Source organism: Staurois parvus, unplaced genomic scaffold, assembly GCF_062004578.1.
Source record: "Staurois parvus isolate SC_StPar_1 unplaced genomic scaffold, SC_StPar_1.0 ptg000361l, whole genome shotgun sequence".
NCBI classification, from domain to species: Eukaryota; Metazoa; Chordata; class Amphibia; order Anura; family Ranidae; genus Staurois; species Staurois parvus.
In genome coordinates this window covers 5,315,205-5,336,329 of record NW_028318157.1, presented here as the reverse complement: position 1 = coordinate 5,336,329, position 21,125 = coordinate 5,315,205, and the positions used below count along the sequence as shown (strand labels likewise).

At 40.9% G+C, this 21,125-nt stretch overlaps 1 protein-coding gene across 2 annotated transcripts in view; it reads right to left on the bottom strand.

Moving 5' to 3' along the window:
* The window catches only part of CD99L2 (CD99 molecule like 2), a 148,423-nt gene that overhangs the window by 49,593 nt on the left and 77,705 nt on the right, over positions 1–21,125 (bottom strand). For both annotated transcript variants that reach the window (XM_089684934.1, XM_089684935.1), the window contains exons 2-5: positions 9,457–9,516; positions 6,803–6,847; positions 3,304–3,378; positions 12–71 (exon numbers count right to left, since the gene is read on the bottom strand). In XM_089684934.1, the coding sequence (XP_089541060.1) occupies positions 12–71; positions 3,304–3,378; positions 6,803–6,847; positions 9,457–9,516 (240 nt within the window). The remainder of the gene's footprint in view (positions 1–11; positions 72–3,303; positions 3,379–6,802; positions 6,848–9,456; positions 9,517–21,125) is intronic.

Here is a 21,125-nt window from a genome sequence, read left to right as displayed (position 1 = left end):
GATTAATTTACCATGTTTCTTTGGTGGTTTTTTGGTTGATAAACGAGGTTTCCTTGTTGTCATAGGGATATCTGCAAATTAAATGTTTGGAAAAGAATTAATATACAGAAACTTCAAGTGGTTATAGATTTTGGTATTTTGTGGAAGATGGCACCTTTCCAGAGGGATAGAAATAGTTCTTCTGTTGCCTCCAGGTTCCTAAGTGTGTTGATTCCATCATAACAGAAAGCGCAACAGGAGAATTGGGAGAATAAAAAAATTTCCACATTCCTCTATGATTCATTATAAATATTTTAAAAAGGCAAATTTACTAGATTGAGAATATACAAAACAGAAACTGTAGCTGCCTTCTTGATTGTCTCCTCCATTCTGATAATGATTCCGGGTTGAAAGCAGCACAAACAAAACATTACAAAATATTGTGTACACCAGACTTTCACAACCTCGGTTCCATGGAACTACAGGGTTCTTCTAGAGGTGGCTAGCGATTCTTTTAGCATTGGCGCATTGGTCACTTGCCTGCATTGACCAACAACAAGGGGGCAAGTCTTCTCTACACACCTGCATAAGGAAACACTTCTCCAATGATTACCAATGTAGGGGTGACCTATTCTTAACAGCCAATGCAAAAGGCCTTTTTTCACTGACCGTTCATATAAGAAGGCGCACAAATGTTTCCTGTCTGTGCTTTTATCTGGTTATTATTATACAGGATTTATATAGTGCCAACAGTTTGCTCAGCACTTTACAATATAACAGGAGACAATACAGCAACAATACAGTTAAATACAAGAGGGTTAGGAGGGCCCTGCTCCTTGGAGCTTACAATCTAAGAGGGAGGGGCTAGTGGTGCAAAAAGTAATAACTGTAGGGGATGGACTGGTAGGAGGAATAGAAGATTCCATTGTTAGCCGAAGGCAGAATAGGCTTCCCTGAAGAGATAGGTTTTCAGAGATCGCCTAAAAGTGAGCCGAGTAAGCGATGGTCTGATAAATTAGGGTAGAGAGTTCCAAAGGATGGGGGAAGATCTGGAGAAGTCCTGGAAATGAGCATGGGAGGAGGAGACAAGGGAGCTAGAGAGCAGAAGGTTGTGCAAGGAGTGGAGAGTACGGTTTGGGTGATATTTGGAGACAAGATTGGTGATGATGTAATTTGGGGCAGAGTTATAAATGACTTTATACGTTATTGGTAATGTTTTGAATTGTATCCGTTGGGAAATGGGAAGCCAGTGGAGGGATTGGAAGAGAGGGGTGGCAGATACGGTGGTAAGGTGGATGACTCTGGCAGCAGCATTCATGATAGACTGAAGAGGAGATGCGTTGAGCCTGCATTGAGGTAGGCCAATGAGGAAGGAGTTACAATAGTGAAGGTGAGAGATAACAAGGGAGTGAATAAGTTGCTTAGTGGTTTCTGAGGTTAAGAACGGCTGTATCTTGGAGATGTTGCGGAGGTGAAGTCTACAAGATTTGGACAGCGATTGGATTTGGAGCTGAAAGGACAGATGGGGTCTAGGATTACACCTAGTACCCTGGCATGAGGGGAAGGGACTGATGGTCGTATTATTGATCATGATGAATAAGTCAGGGGAGGGGCACGGGCTGGAGGAAATAGTATGAGCTCAGTTTTGGAAAGATTGAGTTTGAGGAAGTGGAGTGACATCCATGTCGATATGTCACTTGGTAGGTTAGTAAGGCGAGAAGAGACTGAAGGGGTGAGGTGAGGGGTATAAAGTTAGATTTGTGTGTCATCAGCATAGAGATGGTACTTAAAGCCATGGGAGTCTATCAAGTGACCAAGGGAGGAGGTGTAGATGGAGAAGAGAAGGGGTCCAAGGACAGAACCTTGAGGGACCCCTACAGAAAGAGAAAATGGAGAGGAGGATCCAGAGTAAAGCCCAGTACACACGATGCGATGAGAATATCGGACGATCGCCCATTTTTTTTCGCTTGCTAGTCTCACACCAAAAGTGAAAAGGTTATTAAAGATACGAAAATTCTCTTATGAAAGAAAAGAATTTCGAAAGTGATGTCATGTATTGTATTTTCGGAAGACTACTGTACTGATTAAACGAAAATCGTACGATCTGGTATCGCAGGAGAAATATTTTTGCGCTTGTCCCTTCGGATATTGTCGCACAAATTGTCGTGATCGGCTCTCGAAAGCTGTGTGCTAACAATCCAATTATCGGACGATCGGTCCTCATACGAAAATTTTCATACAATATTCTTATAGTGTGTATGGGGCATTACAGGTAATGCTAAAGGAGAACTGCAATAAGTAGGATTATGGTTTCATGATTGTTACTGAATTCAGGGTATAACATGTAACAGGTTATAAATGCCGTGGTCCCAGCTCCCCAGCTTTGACAGCTAGCAGGGGATCTTCTCCCTCCCCTCTAGCTGTCAAATAAAAAAAAACGTGACTGTGCAGGGCTCTGCCTAAGCGGCTGTTGGCTTGTAGTTCTTAATGAACTACCATGGCACTGTGGAGCACCATGGTAGTTCATTGATTCTTCCTGGCAGTATATCTGCTTGCTCGTACATCCCGTAAAAGGTGAACTAATCCTTTAATGCACTCTATGCATTAAGGTGCAAAAAACCTGAGCCCCATGTCGATCCAGCGATGTGTCTAAGAGCAGCAGCTCTCTGGGGTATCACTCTCCTAATTGGCTCACAGAGTAGCAGGAGCCATTGGCTCCTGCTGCTGTTAATCACAGTCAGTGAGCCAATGAGGAGAGAGCCGGCGGCAGGGCCGATCTGTGATCTGTGTGTGAATGGACACACAGAACGCAGCTTGGGACCAAGCATGCTTGACGGTCCCCATAGCAGAAGCTTGCTATTGGGGGCACTTCGCGGGGGGAGGAGCCAGGAGTGTCGGCAGGGGACCCAAAACAAAAAAGATTGGGATGCTCTGTGTAAAACAATTGCAGGGAGCAGATAACTATGACATGTTTGGAATTTTTTTTTTTTATTAGAATCACTTTTAAATATGCCAAACTCTTATTTATTTTAAATAAAACTCTGCACAACTTCATGGTTATGCAAATGTACCCGAGTTGTAGACCAATTCATTTTTAGCAGAGGTTTCTTAAAGGCTGACAGTTATTTTAAGGGTTCCTTTGGTGTGAAACAGTTAAGAAAGGCTGGTGTACACAATCATTAATTTACTACAGCTTCAGTGATACTTACTTTTTTAATTTTACAGCCAATAGATAAAATTCTCTACCTTCAGCTCCACAAAGATTTTTTTTATAAAATACATTTTTCTTTACTATTTCAACAACATTTAAACATTTAGGATTACCTGGCTTCTTAGGAGGAGGTTTAGGGACAACCTTTGGTGGCTGAGTAGCATCAAACAAGTCAAAGTCAAAATCATCTGTAGAGCAAATACAGAAACCAGACATGTAAATTAGCCAGTTCATCACAATTAGACTGGCAAATGTTATCATTCTATGTTGTTCATGGATATTTCAATCATATGCCTGCAGCCTTCTGGGACACGTCACAGTGTCACAGGTCCCAGAAGGCTGCAGATCAATTCATAAACCGCAGCGCGGCTCGTACATGCTCAGTGGACAGCTGGCTATGAAGCCAAAAGACGTCACAACTGGTTTCCCACAGTTAACATTCTGGCGCCGGAGATGTAAAGACTGGTGAAGAACCAGCCCGGGTGAGGATGGCACTGGATCCTTTAATAGGTCAGTATTTGTAGCTGCTGACTTTTAATTTTTTTCTTTCTAGGGTGAAGGTCTTCTTTAAGGAGACTTGATAACTGATATTCAGAGAGTAAATGTTACAGTATATTGATAGAAAATAGATTTTATTGTAAATAAATGTGCCTTCCCTAGAGAAACCTGTATTGTTGTGAGCTTTATTCATACTTTGTGTCTGAAGGGAGATCATTATTTGTCAAACTCAGAACATCACATTACCTATATTCCTGCAAAGGTAGTAAGTCACATCTTAAAGGCCACTAAGGGGTTAATGCACAGACCCTAGTGGTTGACCATTAAAGGGTTAATGCTCATACACTGGAGAGTAATCACTGATGGTTAACAATGCCCATAGCATTGAGACTGGTCTCTGGGGGGTGAAGCACTTACTCTTGAGGCTAATCAAGGGGTAATGTTCTTGCACTGAGGAAAGAGGCAATGGGAAGTGACTGTTGGTTAGGAGCAGCATAAAAAACCATTATATACTCACCGGCCACTTTATAAGGTACACCTGTTTAATTGCTTGGTAACACAAATTGCTAAACAGCCAATCACATGGCAGCAACTCAATGCATTTAGGCATGTAGATGTGGTGAAGACGACTTGCTGAAGTTTAAACCGAGCATCAGAATGGGGAAGAAAAGGGATTTAAGTGACTTTGAACAAATGCCTTGTTGGTGCCAGAGGAGATTGGGCAGACTGGTTCGAGATGATAGAAAGGCAACAGTAACTCAAATAACAACTCTATACGACCAAGGCAGAATACCATTTCTGAATGCACAACATGTAAGACCTTGAAGCAGATGGACTACAGCAGCAGAAGACCACACCAGGTGCCAATGTTCTGATGGGTAATTCCAGCAGGATAATGCACCATATCACAAAGCTCAAATAATCTCAAACTGGTTTCTTGAACATGACAAACTCACTTTACTCCAATGGCGTCCAGAATCACCAGATCTCAATCCACTAGAGCATCTTTGGGAGGTGGTGGAACGGGAGATTTGCATCATGGATGTAAAGCCGACAAATCTGCAGCAACTGCATGATGCTATCATGTCAAAATGGACCAAAATTCTGAGGAATGTTTAAAAACACCTTGTTGAATCTATGCCACAAAGAACTAAGGCAGTTCCGAAGACAAAAGGGCGTCCAACCTGGTACTAGCAAGGTGTACCTAATAAAGTGGCTGGTGAGTGTACGTTTTTGGGGTGGGAGATCACTCCTAGTGCATGTTCCGTTCACCTAAATTTAGGATGAGAGGCAAATCACCTAGGGAGAAACCAACATGGCCAGAGATCAAGGGAAGAACAGGAGAAGAGCCAGTAACAATGATGGGGAATGCAGGTATCACATAGCTAGAATGGGCAGCTTTGCATGGAAAGTATATCATTATGTGCAAACACTCTGAGAATACTTGCACATTTTAGCAAAAGCTCCTGGGGCACCCAAAATGTCTGTACTGTTTCAGCTTTAAAGCAATATTAAACCAAAAAACAAATATTTATTATAAAGCAACTTGCTAATTCTTAGATGTGGTGGCTGCATTAGTTTTCTTTTTTTGGCTTTTATTCCATTATTTTTACCTGGTGATCTGGCCATTTCAAAAGAACAAGCTACTTTGCAGAAGTAGCAATGACAGGGTTGAGACAAACCATTTAACATTGACGGAGTGCCTAAAATGATCAGCTTTTACTTGCTGTATGTAAAACCTTTATCCCAAGAGAAAATAAGCTATTTGCTGTAATTAAGTGCTAGCTGGTGTTCAGCTTCCATTTGATTGTGTATGTATATCTGCTAGTACATCTAACACTCCCCTTTCCCCAGACTGACAATGCTGCTGTCCAAAGGTGCCACCTGTGCTCTTTTATCCAGAATAGGGGCACTCTAATACAGAAGGTGTGCTCCTGGCCAGATCACCAGGTGAAAATAGAGAGAAAATTGTCTTAAAGTATAACTAAAGGCAAAACATTTTTGTTTTGTTTTGGATAGAGTGGAGATGGATTATAACACATTATGTTTTTATTGTTGTCTGTTCTCCATTAAGGAGATTCACCCTCTCTATTACCAATATCATCAAATGTGAAAGTAAAAGAGAATCCTACATTTTTGTTTGTCCCCAGAAAAGTAACAGAGGGGAAATCTTCCAATGGGGACAGTAGATATGGTAACTTGGGGGGCCCAAGGATTTCCCTTAATTTGCAGGAATTTCTCATTTCCTGTTTTGGCTATGGGACAAATAGCAGAAAAAACCTCCCTGACCCCTCGTTCACATATATACGGCCATGTTTTGCGCTGCCATGAGAGCCCATTCATTTAAATGGACTCCTGTGCCCTGTGACATGCAGAGAAGAAGTCCCTACACTTCTTTGGAAACCGCAGTCCGCACGGGAACTTCAGCTCCCAGTGCAGTTGCGATTTCCAGTGCGGGTGGCGTGCTATTAGAATTATCGGCACCCACACGCGGGTCCGCATTCTTCTGTGCGGGTGGTGCAGCTGCACGGATTTTTGTGCGGATCCGTAGCGGCACCACCCGCACAGATGTGAACCTAGCCTTACTCTATCCAAGGTGAAAAACAAAGTTCTAACTAATGCAGCCACCCCATCTAATGATTGGTAAGCTATATATATATATATATATATATATATAATGCATATAAATATATACATTTTTGGTTTTTGGTTTAATACCACTTTAAAATGTAGAGTTCTAAACAGAGAGAGCGGCATAAAATAGATTCTTTTAAACACCAATAATTAAACCAGAATGGGGAAAAATCAATAGCCACATGCAGTGAGTTTGTAAACCAATGTGCGCAGTCTTCGGGCAGCGTATTATATTCCGTTTTTATTATATAAGATGGAGAAGAGTGTATATCACTGATGTGCAGCAGAAAGCCAATTACAGCTTAGTGGTATGCACACACAACAGATACAGTCATGAATGAAATGTCAATGGGTGACACCAAATTTCTAGTGTCTAGATGCTCCTTTCAGGGAAAAAAATGGCATAGCAGTTACATGGTAAACAATTGTAAAACCACCTCTCTAATAATCTTTTGCAAACTTCGCTTAAGAATTTCTTACCTGAAGGTATTTGCGGAGGTTTTGGTGGCTGTGGTTTAGGCTTAGCTGTCAAGATAAAATAAGAACACATTACAAAGCTATATATATATATATATATATATATATATATATACATACATACACAGATGGAGATATACATAGATGGAGATTCGCATAATAGGCATCTTGCTTAATCACTCAGTAGACCCATTCCGAATATATTGCTTCTGTGGAATCCTGCTGTAATTCCATGAAGTTATCAAGCTTATAAAACAACACATTTCTAAGTACAATGATTATATAATATAGCGTGCAGTAATCCATAGCAACCAATGAAATATTTGACAGAAGCAGCTGGAAAAATGCAAAATGGTTCCATGAGTGTTTGGTAGTGGTAATAGACATATATTTTTTACTCGTTCAAGCCAAGAGTGACATTTTAGTTGGAGATGGAGCTTGATGAACTAAGTGATTTGCTGGCTGTTTATGTCTCTGTGCACTCCAACGGTTCCTCTATAACAGGGGTCTCCAAACTTTCTAGCAAAGGGCCAGTTTACTGTCGTTTAGAATTTAGCAGGGCAAGCGGGGTTAGAAAATGCCCCATTGTCAGTGCGAGTAAACAATTCCTCTTGGTGATCAGTGGGAGTAAAAAAATTACATAGCGTCGGTAGGAGGAGTAATAGTGCTCCATCAACGGTAGTATTGGAAGGAATAGTGTCCCACTGATAGTGTCAGTGGGAGGAATAGTACCTAATTATTGGTATTGTCAGTGGGAGGAATTGCACCCCATCATTGGTATTAGTGGGAGGAATCGCACCCCATCATTGGTATTAGTGGGAGGAATCGCACCCCATCATTGGTGTTAGTGGAAGGAATAGTTCCCCATCACTGCTCTCAGTGGAAGGAATAGTTCCCCATCACTGCTGTCAGTGGGAGGAATAGTCCCCCGTCATTGGTGTCAGTGGGAGGAATAGTGTCCCATCGTTTGTGTCAGTGGAAGCAATAGTGGCCGATTGTTGCGGTCAATGAAAGGAATAGTGCCCCATTGCTGGTGTCTGTGGGAGGAACTATGCCTCACTGTTGGGTGTCAGTGGAAGGATAGTGCCTCATCACTGGTGTCAGTGAGAGGAATGGTGCCTTGTAACAGTGGAAGGAATAGTGCCCCAGGGGCCAGATAAAGGCACGTGAAGGGCCGCATCTGGCCAGCAGGCTACAGTCCGGAGACCACTGCACTATAAGATTGAGGGGAAGAGCAAACAAGAGCCACAGATATTGAATTTCACCACCAAAACCCCTGATTCAAGAAATGGCTACCTGCATATACAGCACTGTCAATTTATGCAGCACTTTACATATATATTGTAGATTCACATCAGTCCCTGCCCTCAAGAAGCGTCCAATCTAACGTAACTCATGAAAAGGGCAGCTACTGCTTTAACTGTTAACCAATCATAGGCTGTTGCTTGCCATAAGGTGAGAGGATTCGAGGATTACCTGCTGAAGTCAATGGGGCAAACACTGTACCATATATTGACATGGAAAAGCAGAATAAGGATTCAAAATGTTAAACGTTTACATCAGAGTTGCAAAGAAAAGCATAACTTTGTACCCCAACTATAAACAGCTTGCACAGGTAAGTTTTACTATTCATCATATAGTCCTGCATTGCTCACCACCTCAATATGACCAGAAAGAACTGACACTTACTGTACCACAAAAAAAAAAAGATTAATAAAAAGCGGAGGAAAGAAAAGAAAAATATTGCCTATAGTAACCAGATATAAGACATTTTGTTTTAATTTTTTGAATTTCTTTGAAAAATAAAGGTGGTCTCTGATTGGTAATTTGACTAACTCTTCTATGCCTCCAGTGTACATGCGTTGATAGAAATGTAAGATGGTTCAGCCAAATTTCAATCCATCTATGGCTCTTCCTGTTTGAGAGGAGTCTAGTGACTGACTCCTCTTGAACAGGGCTACTGGAAAATTCGATCAGTGCATGCAGCCAATTGGCTGCAGTACTGATCAGTGTATTCTGCCAGTGGGAGACTCCTGCTGTCAGAATACAATAGTTCATAACCGAGGATTTATCCATTCACTTGGAATGTGTGGATGGGGCAATCCATTCAGTTTTTTTGTTCAACCTGCTGGCTGATCAAAAAAATGGAATATTAAATTGGCCAGCTTTAGACAAAGCAGCTAATTCTAAATAAATAAGTGCCAGCGATTGATTTTTTTCTAGAATAGTTAGAAACTGTAAAGGCTTGGGGAGTGGTAAAACTCAGTGGTTGAGCTGCTGTTTTATTGCCCCCCCCCCCCCAATTGATTATGCCTTAAGCTGCAGAGGCATCAGATGGCAGTGTACACCTGCTTTGCTTCGTGACCGTAGCAGAAATGATATCCCCTGTTGCTTTTGACAGGTGTAGTGCCCACTAAACACAACCCATTCAAGTGAATAGGGTCGTTCTGCAAGCAGTGAATAGGGCGGCTCTGCAATGCACGTGGTTGCCATGCACTAATGTGGCAATCAAATGGTCAAAACAGGCAATGAGGTGGTGGTACAATACCTCCTCATCGGCTGTCAAATGCTCTCTGAAGAGTAATCTGCCTACCAACACAAAATGTAAACAAGTCCTAACATTCATTTTTTTGCTGCTTTACAAGGTGGACACTTACGTTTCACAGTTGGGATGTCATCAAGAGCATCTTCCAAGCTGAAGTCATCTTGTCCATGGGCTAAAACAAAATCAATCATTTGCAAATATTAGATATCACATATCATACAATCAACACGCAGCGGATCTGTCATCGAATGTGAACCGTACATATCATATGAAGATGAGCACTCTGATCAATAATTATGTTCATCTAAAGCACACACAACACATGGATATGTCAGAACCTGACACAATGTACAGTGTAAAAATAAAAAAATTTAATAATAAATTACAATAAATTATTTTTTTTTAAATCCCTCAGTCCTCCTTGCTCGAGCGCAAAGGCAAATGCAGGTGTCTGTCCCGCATGCATACGTAAACAGTGGTCGCACCAGATGTGTGAGGGATCACTGCGAACGTCAGCGCAAGAGCAAGAACACTACACTAGCACCAGACCTCCTGTGTAAATCTAAAGTTGGAACCTGTGAAGGTTTTTAACCCCTTGCTGACTGCAGATAGCCGAATGACGGCTTCACCGCGGCCAGCCAGTTCTGGGAGGGCATCATATGACGTCCTCCCAGAACACGCCCTCCCGAGCACCCCCGGGGGCGTGCACCCGGTGATCTCCATGATTGCTGTGTTCTAGAGACACAGCTGATCACGTCATGTGGTAAAAGGCCAATCACTGCGGCCTTTTACAACGTGATCAGCCGTGTCCAATCCCACAGCAGATCACCGGTTAATGCAGTTGCCGGTTATCGGCTGCACTTTCCTTACGCTGTCACAGCGTGAGGAAAGTACTGCCAATAATCGACAATTGTCAGAGGATGGATTGGCACCGATCATCTGAGCACTGATGATCAGTGCCCAGCAGTGCCACCCAGCAGTGCCGCCCACAAGTACCCATCAGTGCTACCCACAAGTGCCCAGCAGTGCCTAATAGTGCCACCCACCAGTGCCCAGCAGAGCCACCCATCAGTGCCCATCGTTGCATATCAGTGCCGCCTATACGTGTCACCTAACAGTGCCCATCAGTGCTGCCTATCAGTGCAGCCTCATCAACGCACATCAGTGAAGAAAAATTACCTGTTTGCAAAATTTTATAATAGAAACAAAGAAAAACTTTTTTTTTTTTCAAAATTTTTGCTCTTTTTTTTTGTTTATAGCGCAAAAAATAAAAGACCCAGTGGCAAGTAAATACCACCAAAAGAAAGTTCTATTTGTGTGAAAAAAATATAAAAATGTCATATGGGTACAATGTTGTATGACCGCGCAATTGTCATTCAAAATGCGACAATGCTGAAATATGAAAATTTGCCTGGGCAGGAAGGGGGTATAAGTGGTTAAAGCATCGCCTAAGGATAATTTTATGTACAGTAGTTTGACGCCGTTCCACGGGTGTGTGCAATTTTAATGCATCTATTTACTCAGCATGACATAAAAATTGCAACACTCACCATTTTATTCTCTAGGGCCTAAATCATTTTCTAGCAAAAAAAAAAAATGCTGATTTTTACATGTATGGCAGAAATTGCCCTTTTAAAGGATTAAATAAAAAAAAACAAAAACCGATAGCACTGAAAATGTACAGAAATAACGTTGATTTCCCTTATATCAACCTTGCACTGAAGTTTGAGAATATGATATATAAAGATGTAATTTTTCCTTTCTTAAAGCTTAACTCCAAGCAAACAGAAAATAAATGTCATTTAAAGCAGAAGTAAACTCCACTCTGTTACTTTTACCTACAGGAAAGCTTAGAATAAAGCTTACCTGTAGAAAAAAATTAGCCTCCCTAACTGTGCAGGGTTTAGCAGATATTGGCATGGTATGCAGCAGGCGATGTCACCGGTGCATGTGAACTGCCATCAGTGAATATGCCATCAATCCAGAGCTCTGTGCCACAGCTGTGACTCCCAGGCATATCCTTGGGAGTGATGTCATTGCGACTCAGCCATTTAAAGCCCATAAACCCCAAAGGAAGACCGGGTGAAGATGGAAGCCCTGCCAATGGATCTGTTTTAGAGGTAAGTCTTACTAGCACATTATGACATTAAAGTGGAGTTCCACTCAAAAGCGGAAGCTCCACTTATTTGTCTTCTCCACTGCCATATTTGGCACCTTTTTGGGGGGAGTGGATACCTGTTTTTGACAGGCACCAGCTCCCACTTCCGTCCCCGTTCGCCGCAGCGAAGTGAGCTTAAAGTTCGGTCCCCTCCTCTCTCCCGCAGTCTCCTGCAAACTTTCACGACCAATTAGAAGCTCAGAGCGACCCGCACATGCGCAGTGGGCACCAGGCTGTGAAGCCGCAAGCTGTCACAGCCTGGTGCCCACAGTTGAGATGCTGGCGCTGTGGCGGAGAGAAGGGGATAAGGGAGCGCGCGGGTGAGAACATCGCTGGACCCTGGGACAGGTGAATGTGCGTTTATTAAAAGTCAGCAGCTACAGTTTTTGTAGCTGCTGACTTTTAATAAACACTAAAATGTCTGGAGCTCCGCTTTGACTTGCAGTGCGACCGTTTGGGTTTTTTTGGGTTTTTTTTTACAGGACGTTACTACTGCGTTAATCTCTTTCAATATCTATTAAAAATGTTATCTACAGTATTTTTAAATACAATCTGTCTTTATACTAGCATCATGTATTTCCCTGTTCAGCAGCACTGGCACTGGGAGAGCCAGCCAGAGCTGGACTGCATTACATAGCACTGTCAGTCTAAGATCTGGTTATGCTTACAGGAGATGACCTTCTCAGTCTTCTGCTCCTGATTTATTGACCACTCAGAAAGCTTGGGGAGAAGATGGGATTTTTAATGTGTCTACAATCATCCACCATTGTTTCAAAGGTGAAGGGAGTTATTACCTGTGTACACAGTGCATATACTATGTGGGGAGTACAACATACTGCTTGGACTTTGAAGAAGGGGACATACCCCGAAAGCTTGTCCTCAAATTGTATGTTAGTGCAAATAAAAAAAGTATCACGGACAGTACTCAATTGTTTCTGTCGCAAATGCACTAATACGGCTACAATCACCTCAAGCAACATAAAAACCTGAAATTATTATTTTTTTTTTTGGAGTTCCGTTTTAATGTTAGTGTAGAATTAATAGTGCTATTTTCTTCTGTCTACTGTATAATGACAACACATGATTTAAATGCCTTCCACTAATGAGCGTTCAAAACAAAAACAGATATTGGGTCATGATGTCCTGTGGGAGATAAATGTCTTCGCTCATCATACATATTAGTCTTATACACAGAAGAGATTAATGGGATTTGTTAATCACAATATCCAGGCCTCTAGTAATACATGTCTACACTGACTTCCAGCTGAGAATGCAGCCAATGTGATTGAAGACTGACAACACAACAGGTTCAGAATACAAACTTTGTGGATACCATTGCTATAATCTAGCTTCAGAAGAATAAGAATGAATGCAGGCTTTTAGGGTGTGCTTACATGACTTCACATGGACATCTAGAAATCATTTTTAACTGAAATGAAAAGCATACAAGTGCCTGGACAGGGCAAAGCAACAGGTTCAATGTATTGTAGTCGCCCCAACAGCAAATACTCACCTCCTCTTCACTGTCCAGATGCTCTGTTCAGCTACCAGTAGAAAAGAAAATATCTAGTGCTACTAGGTATAAAGGAGCATGGGATTCTTCCATGCATTGGGCTAATCACCAAACTGAACAATGCAAAATCTGCATGCCTGTGCGATTTAAAAAAATGTTCATACCAGGAACAAGGGTGGCACCAGCCCTAAAGTGCTATTTTTCCAGACAGCCTTTTTGGTCAGCCTTACAAAGGCAGTGCCTGTTTGCATAATAGGGAGATGGTCACACGCACAGCTCTGGTCTCTTACCTATGTGTGGCTGTGGTTCTGAAGGCCTCCTTGGGGTAGTCCCTGTTCTTGAAAGGCTGCTTCTGAATAACTAAAAAAAAAAAAAAAAACTATCCCCAATGCTCAGCACAGTTTGTGTGCTGTAGATATTTTCGACTACTGTTGCCTTATCTTTTTAAAGTGTTACAAAACCCAGGGCCCTGCATTCGCTCTATCTGGTTTCCCACAGTACACACTACATAGAAATGCAATTATTTTAGTAAAAACAAATTGCTAAATACCTTTTCTCATCAGCAGTTAGAGCAGTCTTGTGACTTCTATCAGTGTCCAGCAGAACACTGGTAAAAGCTTGTAGGAGGTGTTTTCTTTCTGTTCTAGGAGGATGCAGAACCCCTGCCCTCTGTCTGGACAGTGCTGATTGGCCCTGTGCTGATCACATGAACTCTCCCAAGAAAAAAAAAAAAACACTCTAGCAATACACACCAAACTGAGCAAGTGCAGAGGGTCTCCACAAGATATGTCTTATTAGGAGATAAGAGGGGGCTACTGGAAGAAGGGAAGGATCAGAGAAGTCAGGATCAAACAGCACATTTACACAATGCAGAGGATTAACCCCTTAGGTTCCACAGTGGGTACAAGCATGCTTTACTGCATATACAGACTGATTTTACTGTTGTGGGTTAAGTAACACTTTAAGAATATAATTTAAAAAACTGCAAAAGGAATCACTTATCTACATAAATGGATACATAAAGCGTATGTCAGGCATTGGAGTTGATTTAATAAAGGAAAATAGACTGTGCTGTTTGCAAGTGCAGTTGCTCCAAAGCTTTGCAAAGAATACCCAATCACATGCAAGGAAAAAAAAAAGCAGCATTTTTGCTTGCACATGATTGGATGAAGGAGGTCAGCAGAGCTTCCCCTTATTTACAATACCCTGGAACAACTGCACTTGCAAAGTGCCCAGTCTATTTGCCTTTAGTAAATCAACCACATTTTTTGTTTGCAGTGGTCAATTACTTAAAAGAGCAAATATGTTTTTTTTTTTTTTTGCCATTTTTTTCAGTGGATGAACAGAAAGGCTAATAGTGTATGACCAGCTTTACACTTTACATAGCTTTTATGTAAGCAAAATCTTTTTTTATCTGTGTATTTTTGTACGTGGATGGGAACTTAATTTTTAATGAAGAAGTCGTCTTTGAGCGCACTTCACCATGGATGCAATTTAGTTTATTATTCACTGATGTCATCTGTGATTGAAACTATTGATCTGCTGTGGAGGAGCTAGATCCATACAACATATTTGCTGAGCGCACTATGACCATTTATAATTTTATGGTCCATCTGGTCTGGTAAGAGGCCTTTTCGCATTGTGGTGGAGGTGGTGGAGTCTTTTATATTATTTGGCACTAAGAGGCAGAAATCATGATTGGCACTTTCACATTGTGGACTGGATTTCCTTTGGGGAAATGGGAAAAACATTTTTGGCACTCTTCTTTGTTTAGGACACTTTTTATATTTTTTTCATCATACTGTGGTATAAATATATGAATTATTGATCATACCTTTTTCACAAACGTTTATGTGAATATCCCGTATTGATTCTTAGCACTGCTTTTTTTTCTATATATTCCATTTAACTGGTATCACAGTTTTTTGTGGCTGCTTGTCTATTTATATTAGTGTCTTAATGCAAATTTATTCTTTATTGATTTTTTTTTCAGTGGCTGAACAAAAAGGCTAACAGTGTATGGCCAACTTTTACACTTTGAACCAATTAGGGGATTATAAGAAATTCATCCAATGGAGGTCTCGAAATGTGCAAAATGATTCTTAGAGATCAATGAGATGTAAAACAAACAAATATATTAACACAACTTTAGAGTTTTTTAAAAAACAGAATAAAAATTTCATAGGAACAGAATGGTGTCTCTTGGATGTGTATCATCTCCTGTACCTGAATAGTGGATTTTTCTGACAATTGATGGCAGATTATATACAGTGACATGGCTGTGAGAAATGATTTGTCAGTAACAGATAAGACGGATCCATACAGTGGCATCAGTAATTATACCAGTTAGTAATAATTAAATACAATATTAGTCCTTTAGATTGTAAGCTCCATGAGCAGCAGGGCCCTCCTATTCCTTTCTGTATTGAGCTGTATTGTAATTGTACTGTCCCCCTTATATTGGAAAGTGCTGCGCAAACTGTTGGCCCTATATCAATCCTGAATAATAATAATAATAATATGAATTGATACGACAGTTGGTGTACTCAACAATTTGAGCTGTGGGTGCCCCTGCTGACACCACCTAGCTTGAAAAAGCTGATTGAACAAGGAGTCTGGGCATTCTGATGTGCAGTGGAGCCAGCTGTCTGAAAGCATTAGCTGGAAGGGGGGATTCCCATTCTGTGCAGTTTAGTGTGGATGGAGAAATCTATTAGAAATAAAACTATAAGTGTGCATGGTCAGTTTTAGTCCACTCCCAAGCAAAATTAGAAAATGCAACAAAGGAGGTGGAGTGAGGAGCAAAGCAGAGGGCAGACAATGACAGTATAAAGACAAGGAGGTGGAGAGAGAGCTTTGTCACAACTGACCACTTAAGGGGCACAGACCTTTTACAAACATAGTGCCACCAGTATTGATGTTCAGAGCATGGAAGGACAAATGGTGACAGAACGGCTCAGAAGCTGGGACCACTTTTAAACAACACAAAACGAGCCCCTGGACAGAAGTAAATAAAACGCTATAGGAAGAGCCTGCTTACATGACCCATCAAAAAAGGAGTGTAGGACACAATTGTGCCACTGCACGCTTCATTTTATAATTAAAAGGTAAAATGCAGGTGAAGTGTGGAATGTTCACTACGGTATTCAGAATTCTAGATCAGGGTTTCTCAACCAGGGTTCTATGGAACCCTAAGGTTCCTCCAGAGGTTGCCAGGGGTTCAATGAGAAATGAGCAATTTCTGCCTGTCAGATAAATTCCCACTGATACCTATGATCTTTGTAGGTGACTGTAAGGGGATAATTCTTCCCAATGACCACAAGTGTAAGGAGCATTCTTCCCACTGAACATCCCACTATTGTATCAGGAGTTGTAGATTTAGTAATTTTTAGAAGGAGTTCCCTGAGACTGGAAAGTTATTTAAAGGGTTCCTCTATGTTGAAAAAGTTGAGAAAGGCTGTTCCAGGCCTACCAGGTGGTCATACCCTCATTCCCTGTGATGGGGTACAGCTACCCCACTAAAGCTCCTGATTCAGAGGCTTAACTTGACTGTCACAATTTAGAATGTGAGGGCAATTTAAATAAACAAATTCTGATATGCAGGAAACTCTCGAACATGTAAAATATGTAGGGTAAATGTCAGGTTTGCACATTCTACTAACTTTGATGTAGTTACAAATGTACAGATGTGCTGTAGGTAACAATCAGATGTGTTTTAGCAACTCTGACCTACAGTATACAGCAGAAAGCCATTTGCTAACTGATTTACTCTTACAACAGAAAGAATACATTGCCAATTTAAAAGCAAGAATAATGAGGAGATGTTCAATGGTGGAACAGCAAAGATATGCATATACCATCCATGCATTTGGCCTTCTCTTGTAGATGAGATTTTCTGTGGGGTGCCTTGCTCTACAGTTTACTGTAATGGACTGTGACAGAAACAGAGATTTCACTGCGCCTTTTAGTTCTGCTTGCTGTACTGCTAAACAGAAAGGTTAATATCTATTTTCTCCTCTAGTGCTTTCCTCTAATTCTAGCTGAGAGGCAATTTGTGGACCTCCAGATGTTATAAGCTTACAAGTACCAGTATGGCTTTCCAACTGCATCACAGAGAAGCACGACAGAAGCTTTTGTGTACTAATAGATATGTGTTTTAATAGTGAACAACAGTTTTTTTCATATTGGCACAGTTGGAACACCACAGAGGAAATCATCCCAGGAAAAAATAAAGCTTAAATCAGATCTTGGTATTTCAGAATGTCACAAGTACATAGATGTACAATAAAGCGTAGGTAAAAAGTAAACCATTAATTTAAATGTTAACCGCGCTCTAATATCCACAAAATGAATAAATCAAAAGTGCTATGTGCTTATAAATAAATAAAATTTAAAAATGAATGGTGTATTATGATTGAAATGTGTGAAAACAAATGAATTAATATTAAACGTAATTAATTATATAAAAAATGCATATCATATTATTACATCATAAAATGTGCAATCCTTATGACAATGTGCAAATTTCCCTCAGTGAAAAACATCTAATTTGATAAATGAAATTAAAAAGTGGATAAAAAGTGATAAATAAAAAATATATAAGAAATAATAAAAAATATTAAATAAATAAATAATAATCAAAAAAGTCTCTGCATCAACGACAATTTTATCCCACTGTGCAAAATGAATGTCCAGCTTGGATGGATATACTCTCCTTCTATATGCAGATCTGATCTTTGCTGTGGTGTTGAAAACCTGTGTGGCTGCAGGACTGTGAGGGATACTCCCTTCTTTGATCCACTCCTTAGTCCTCTGCCTTTGTATTCCTCGTGTATAACATGTAAGAAAAGGAATAAAAGATATGGTGCCTTATCCCAGGGGTAAAACAGCCTTTTATTGTGCTTCTCTATTGCACTCACATTTTAAAAGTATCAAAAGCGCTTTGTATATATATATAAAATCTCCCGCAGCTTGTAGCTGAATCAAACGATCGGTGTGTGTCAACACACCCTCAGTACTCGCCGTATCGTTGTTAGATTGAGTGATGATGTCACTGCCCCTCCCCAACGCGTTGCGCTACAGGGATTTCGTAGCTTCGTCCGGGGATGATGTGTGTCACACATTAATTTTGCACAGTGGGATAAAATTGTCGTTTATCCAGAGACTTTTTTGATTATTATTTATTTAATATTTTTTATTATTTCTTATATATTTATTTATCACTTTTTATCCACTTTTTAATTTCATTTATCAAATTACATGTTTTTCACTGAGGGAAATTTGCACATTGTCATAAGGATTGCACATTTTGTGATGTAATAATATGATATGCATTTTTTATATAATTAATTACGTTTAATATTAATTCATTTGTTTTCACAAATTTCAATCATGATACACCATTCATTTTTAGATTTTATTTATTTATAAGCACATAGCACTTTTGATTTATTCGTTTTGTGGATATTAGAGCGCGGTTAACATTTAAATTCATTTTTTATAAACGCACATCAGAAGAGAGTGGGCTCACTAACCAGCGATCTAGTACTTATACCCTCATAATATACCTCAGTGGCTCGCAAGCTAATTTTTTTGTAAAAAGTAAACCAATTTTCATCTGAAATCTAAGAATTATATGATTTCCTGAAGGATTACACAATTATTATATTGCATTTCATGCTTTTATGATGTACAAAACCTTCATTATATAGAGAGGCACACAATGGGCGATAAAATAAAGTAGAAAATATACAACATAAAAAAATGTAAATGAAAAAAATTCTGATATGCAGGAAACTCTCAAAAATATGTTGGGTAAAATTCATATGTTTGCATAATCCACTAACTTTGACATTATTATAAATATAAGGTGTGTACAAATATATTAGTATTGGTTTGTAGCACCCTCCTAGTTCAGCTAGGGGGAGCCAGATGCTAATGGTTAGAAAGGAGCTGGTTAGCATCTCTGAAATATCCCCTTGCTTTGAGACTTTCGAAGGAGGGCTTTGGAGGCAGTGGGTGGATCTGAAGAGTGGCTTGTTGCACTCTTGAGAGACCTCAGTCAATCCCCACCAGAAGGATTGGCAAGAGGCTGGGACTCCCTTAAAAGTGTTGGAGCCTGATCAGTAGTAGGAGTGTGAGGAGTCGGGTGGAAGAAGGAGCAAGAAGATGTAAGGGTGGAGGAGAAAAACTGCCAGGAGGCCTAATGGGATGGAGCCTGCCTGCGAGCTTGGAGTTGGAAAACGCAGGACTCACTGGCCCCCTGAGCAAGAACCATCTGTATGGCAGGGAAGGAGCAGCCCAGCTGAGAGGCCTGGTAGCAGCAGCCAACCCACAAGCGGTACAGGAGAAGATCTTATTGAGTACACCTGCATCCCCTGGGTGGATAGGGGAAGGAGCACTCTGGTGGGAAACCAAATTAGCCCCCTACTAGTGACGTTCACCTCAGTTACAAGGACAGGAGCCAGATCCCCTGCTCAAGAAAAGTCTCCAGATTGCTGGGTGAAGAGTAGTTCATCTAGGGTCTGGGGTGGTACAACAAGGAGAATGCTGGCTATCACTCCAACAGAGACTGTGTTACAAAAGAGAAGCTTGCGACAAGTTCCAGGAAGTTTGTCCTCAGTTATCAGTTCCCTTGGGCATCCTAGACCCCCCTTACCCTATCAAAGTTCTAATCCCCTCAATAAAATACAAAACCAAAGCTCAAAGACTGATTTTCTGACTCTGATGCAAGCTTGTGTGGAAAATGCTGGATGCCTGGCTGTTCAGGACTATAGGGGACTCAATTCATCAGCAAACCCTAAGGGGGTAGTGCTACAGGTTTATTATGGTTTACTCTATCTCTGGTGTCCCACATGCAGTCTGTCTGTGAGTAGCCTGCCAGGTATTGGGCATCAGGTGGCTGGGTGCTAGATTGCTTTCTGCAGCCTCAGAGAGTGGCACAAGAGAATGTGATCAGGTAATTGTCCACCAACTGGGAGTGGGAGGACTAGAGTTTTAACAGCCCTTGAGGATCAGGCTAACCCAGTGCTGGATTTCCTGCCATTTCCCTATTTCCTAAAACCACCATTGGGACTGAGGTATGGGCAACAGTTATCACTACAGTACTGTGTGCTCAGTTCTAATTGCCTGACTGCAGTTTATCTGCACGTTACATTTCTGCAGAAATAGGTGACAGGCAGGGCCACAGAGCTCTCCCTGTCCCTAAAGCCACATGATGATTTTTTGTTTTTGCATGCTAGTCTCATATCGAAAGTGAAAACGTTACTAGAATTACGAAAATTCTCGTAAGACAGAATACAACTCCCCACTATGATGTAATGAATTTATTTATTAAAGATACTTGTATAGCGCCGACAATTTTATAATTATTGTACATTCACATCAGTCCCTAACCCTCAAGGGGCGTACAGTCTAAGGTACATAACTCACAATCATACATACACATACTAGGGCCAATTTAAACAGGAGCCAATTAACCTACCAGCATGTCTTTGGAGGGTGGGAGGAAACCGGAGCACCCGGAGAACACCCATGCAGGCACAGGGAGGACATGCAAACTCCATGCAGTTAGTGTGGTGGTTGGGATTTGAACCAACAACCCCAGTGCTTCCAGGTTGAAATGCTGACCACCTAGCCACTGTGCATGTATTGTGTTATAATGTATTCTTTCATTTCTGAGCATGCACAGTTTTGGTCACTCTGTATACTAATTAAACAAAATACTGTACTAATTAAATGAAAATCATTAGTTGTGTTATCTGATGAGAAAAAGTTACGTGCTTGTCCCCTCGGATAATTTGGCATCAACTGCCGTGATGCCAGTCAAATGCCCCCCACCAGAATACACTGATCAGCCGTCACAGCCATTGGCTGCTGGATGCTGATTGGATGCCAGTCAGATGCCCCCCCACCCCTGCTATGCACACATTGACTTTTATCAGCATTTTGTGGCAGGAGAGTTTAGCAGCAGAAATAAACCCACTGCCAATGTGTCCACGAGCAGCAGCACTTTTGCAGAAAAAATGCTAGACATGTGTAAATGCGTCTAAACACACGTTCACACAACCTGTGTTTAGCGCGTTCATTTATTTATTGAAATTAAATTAAA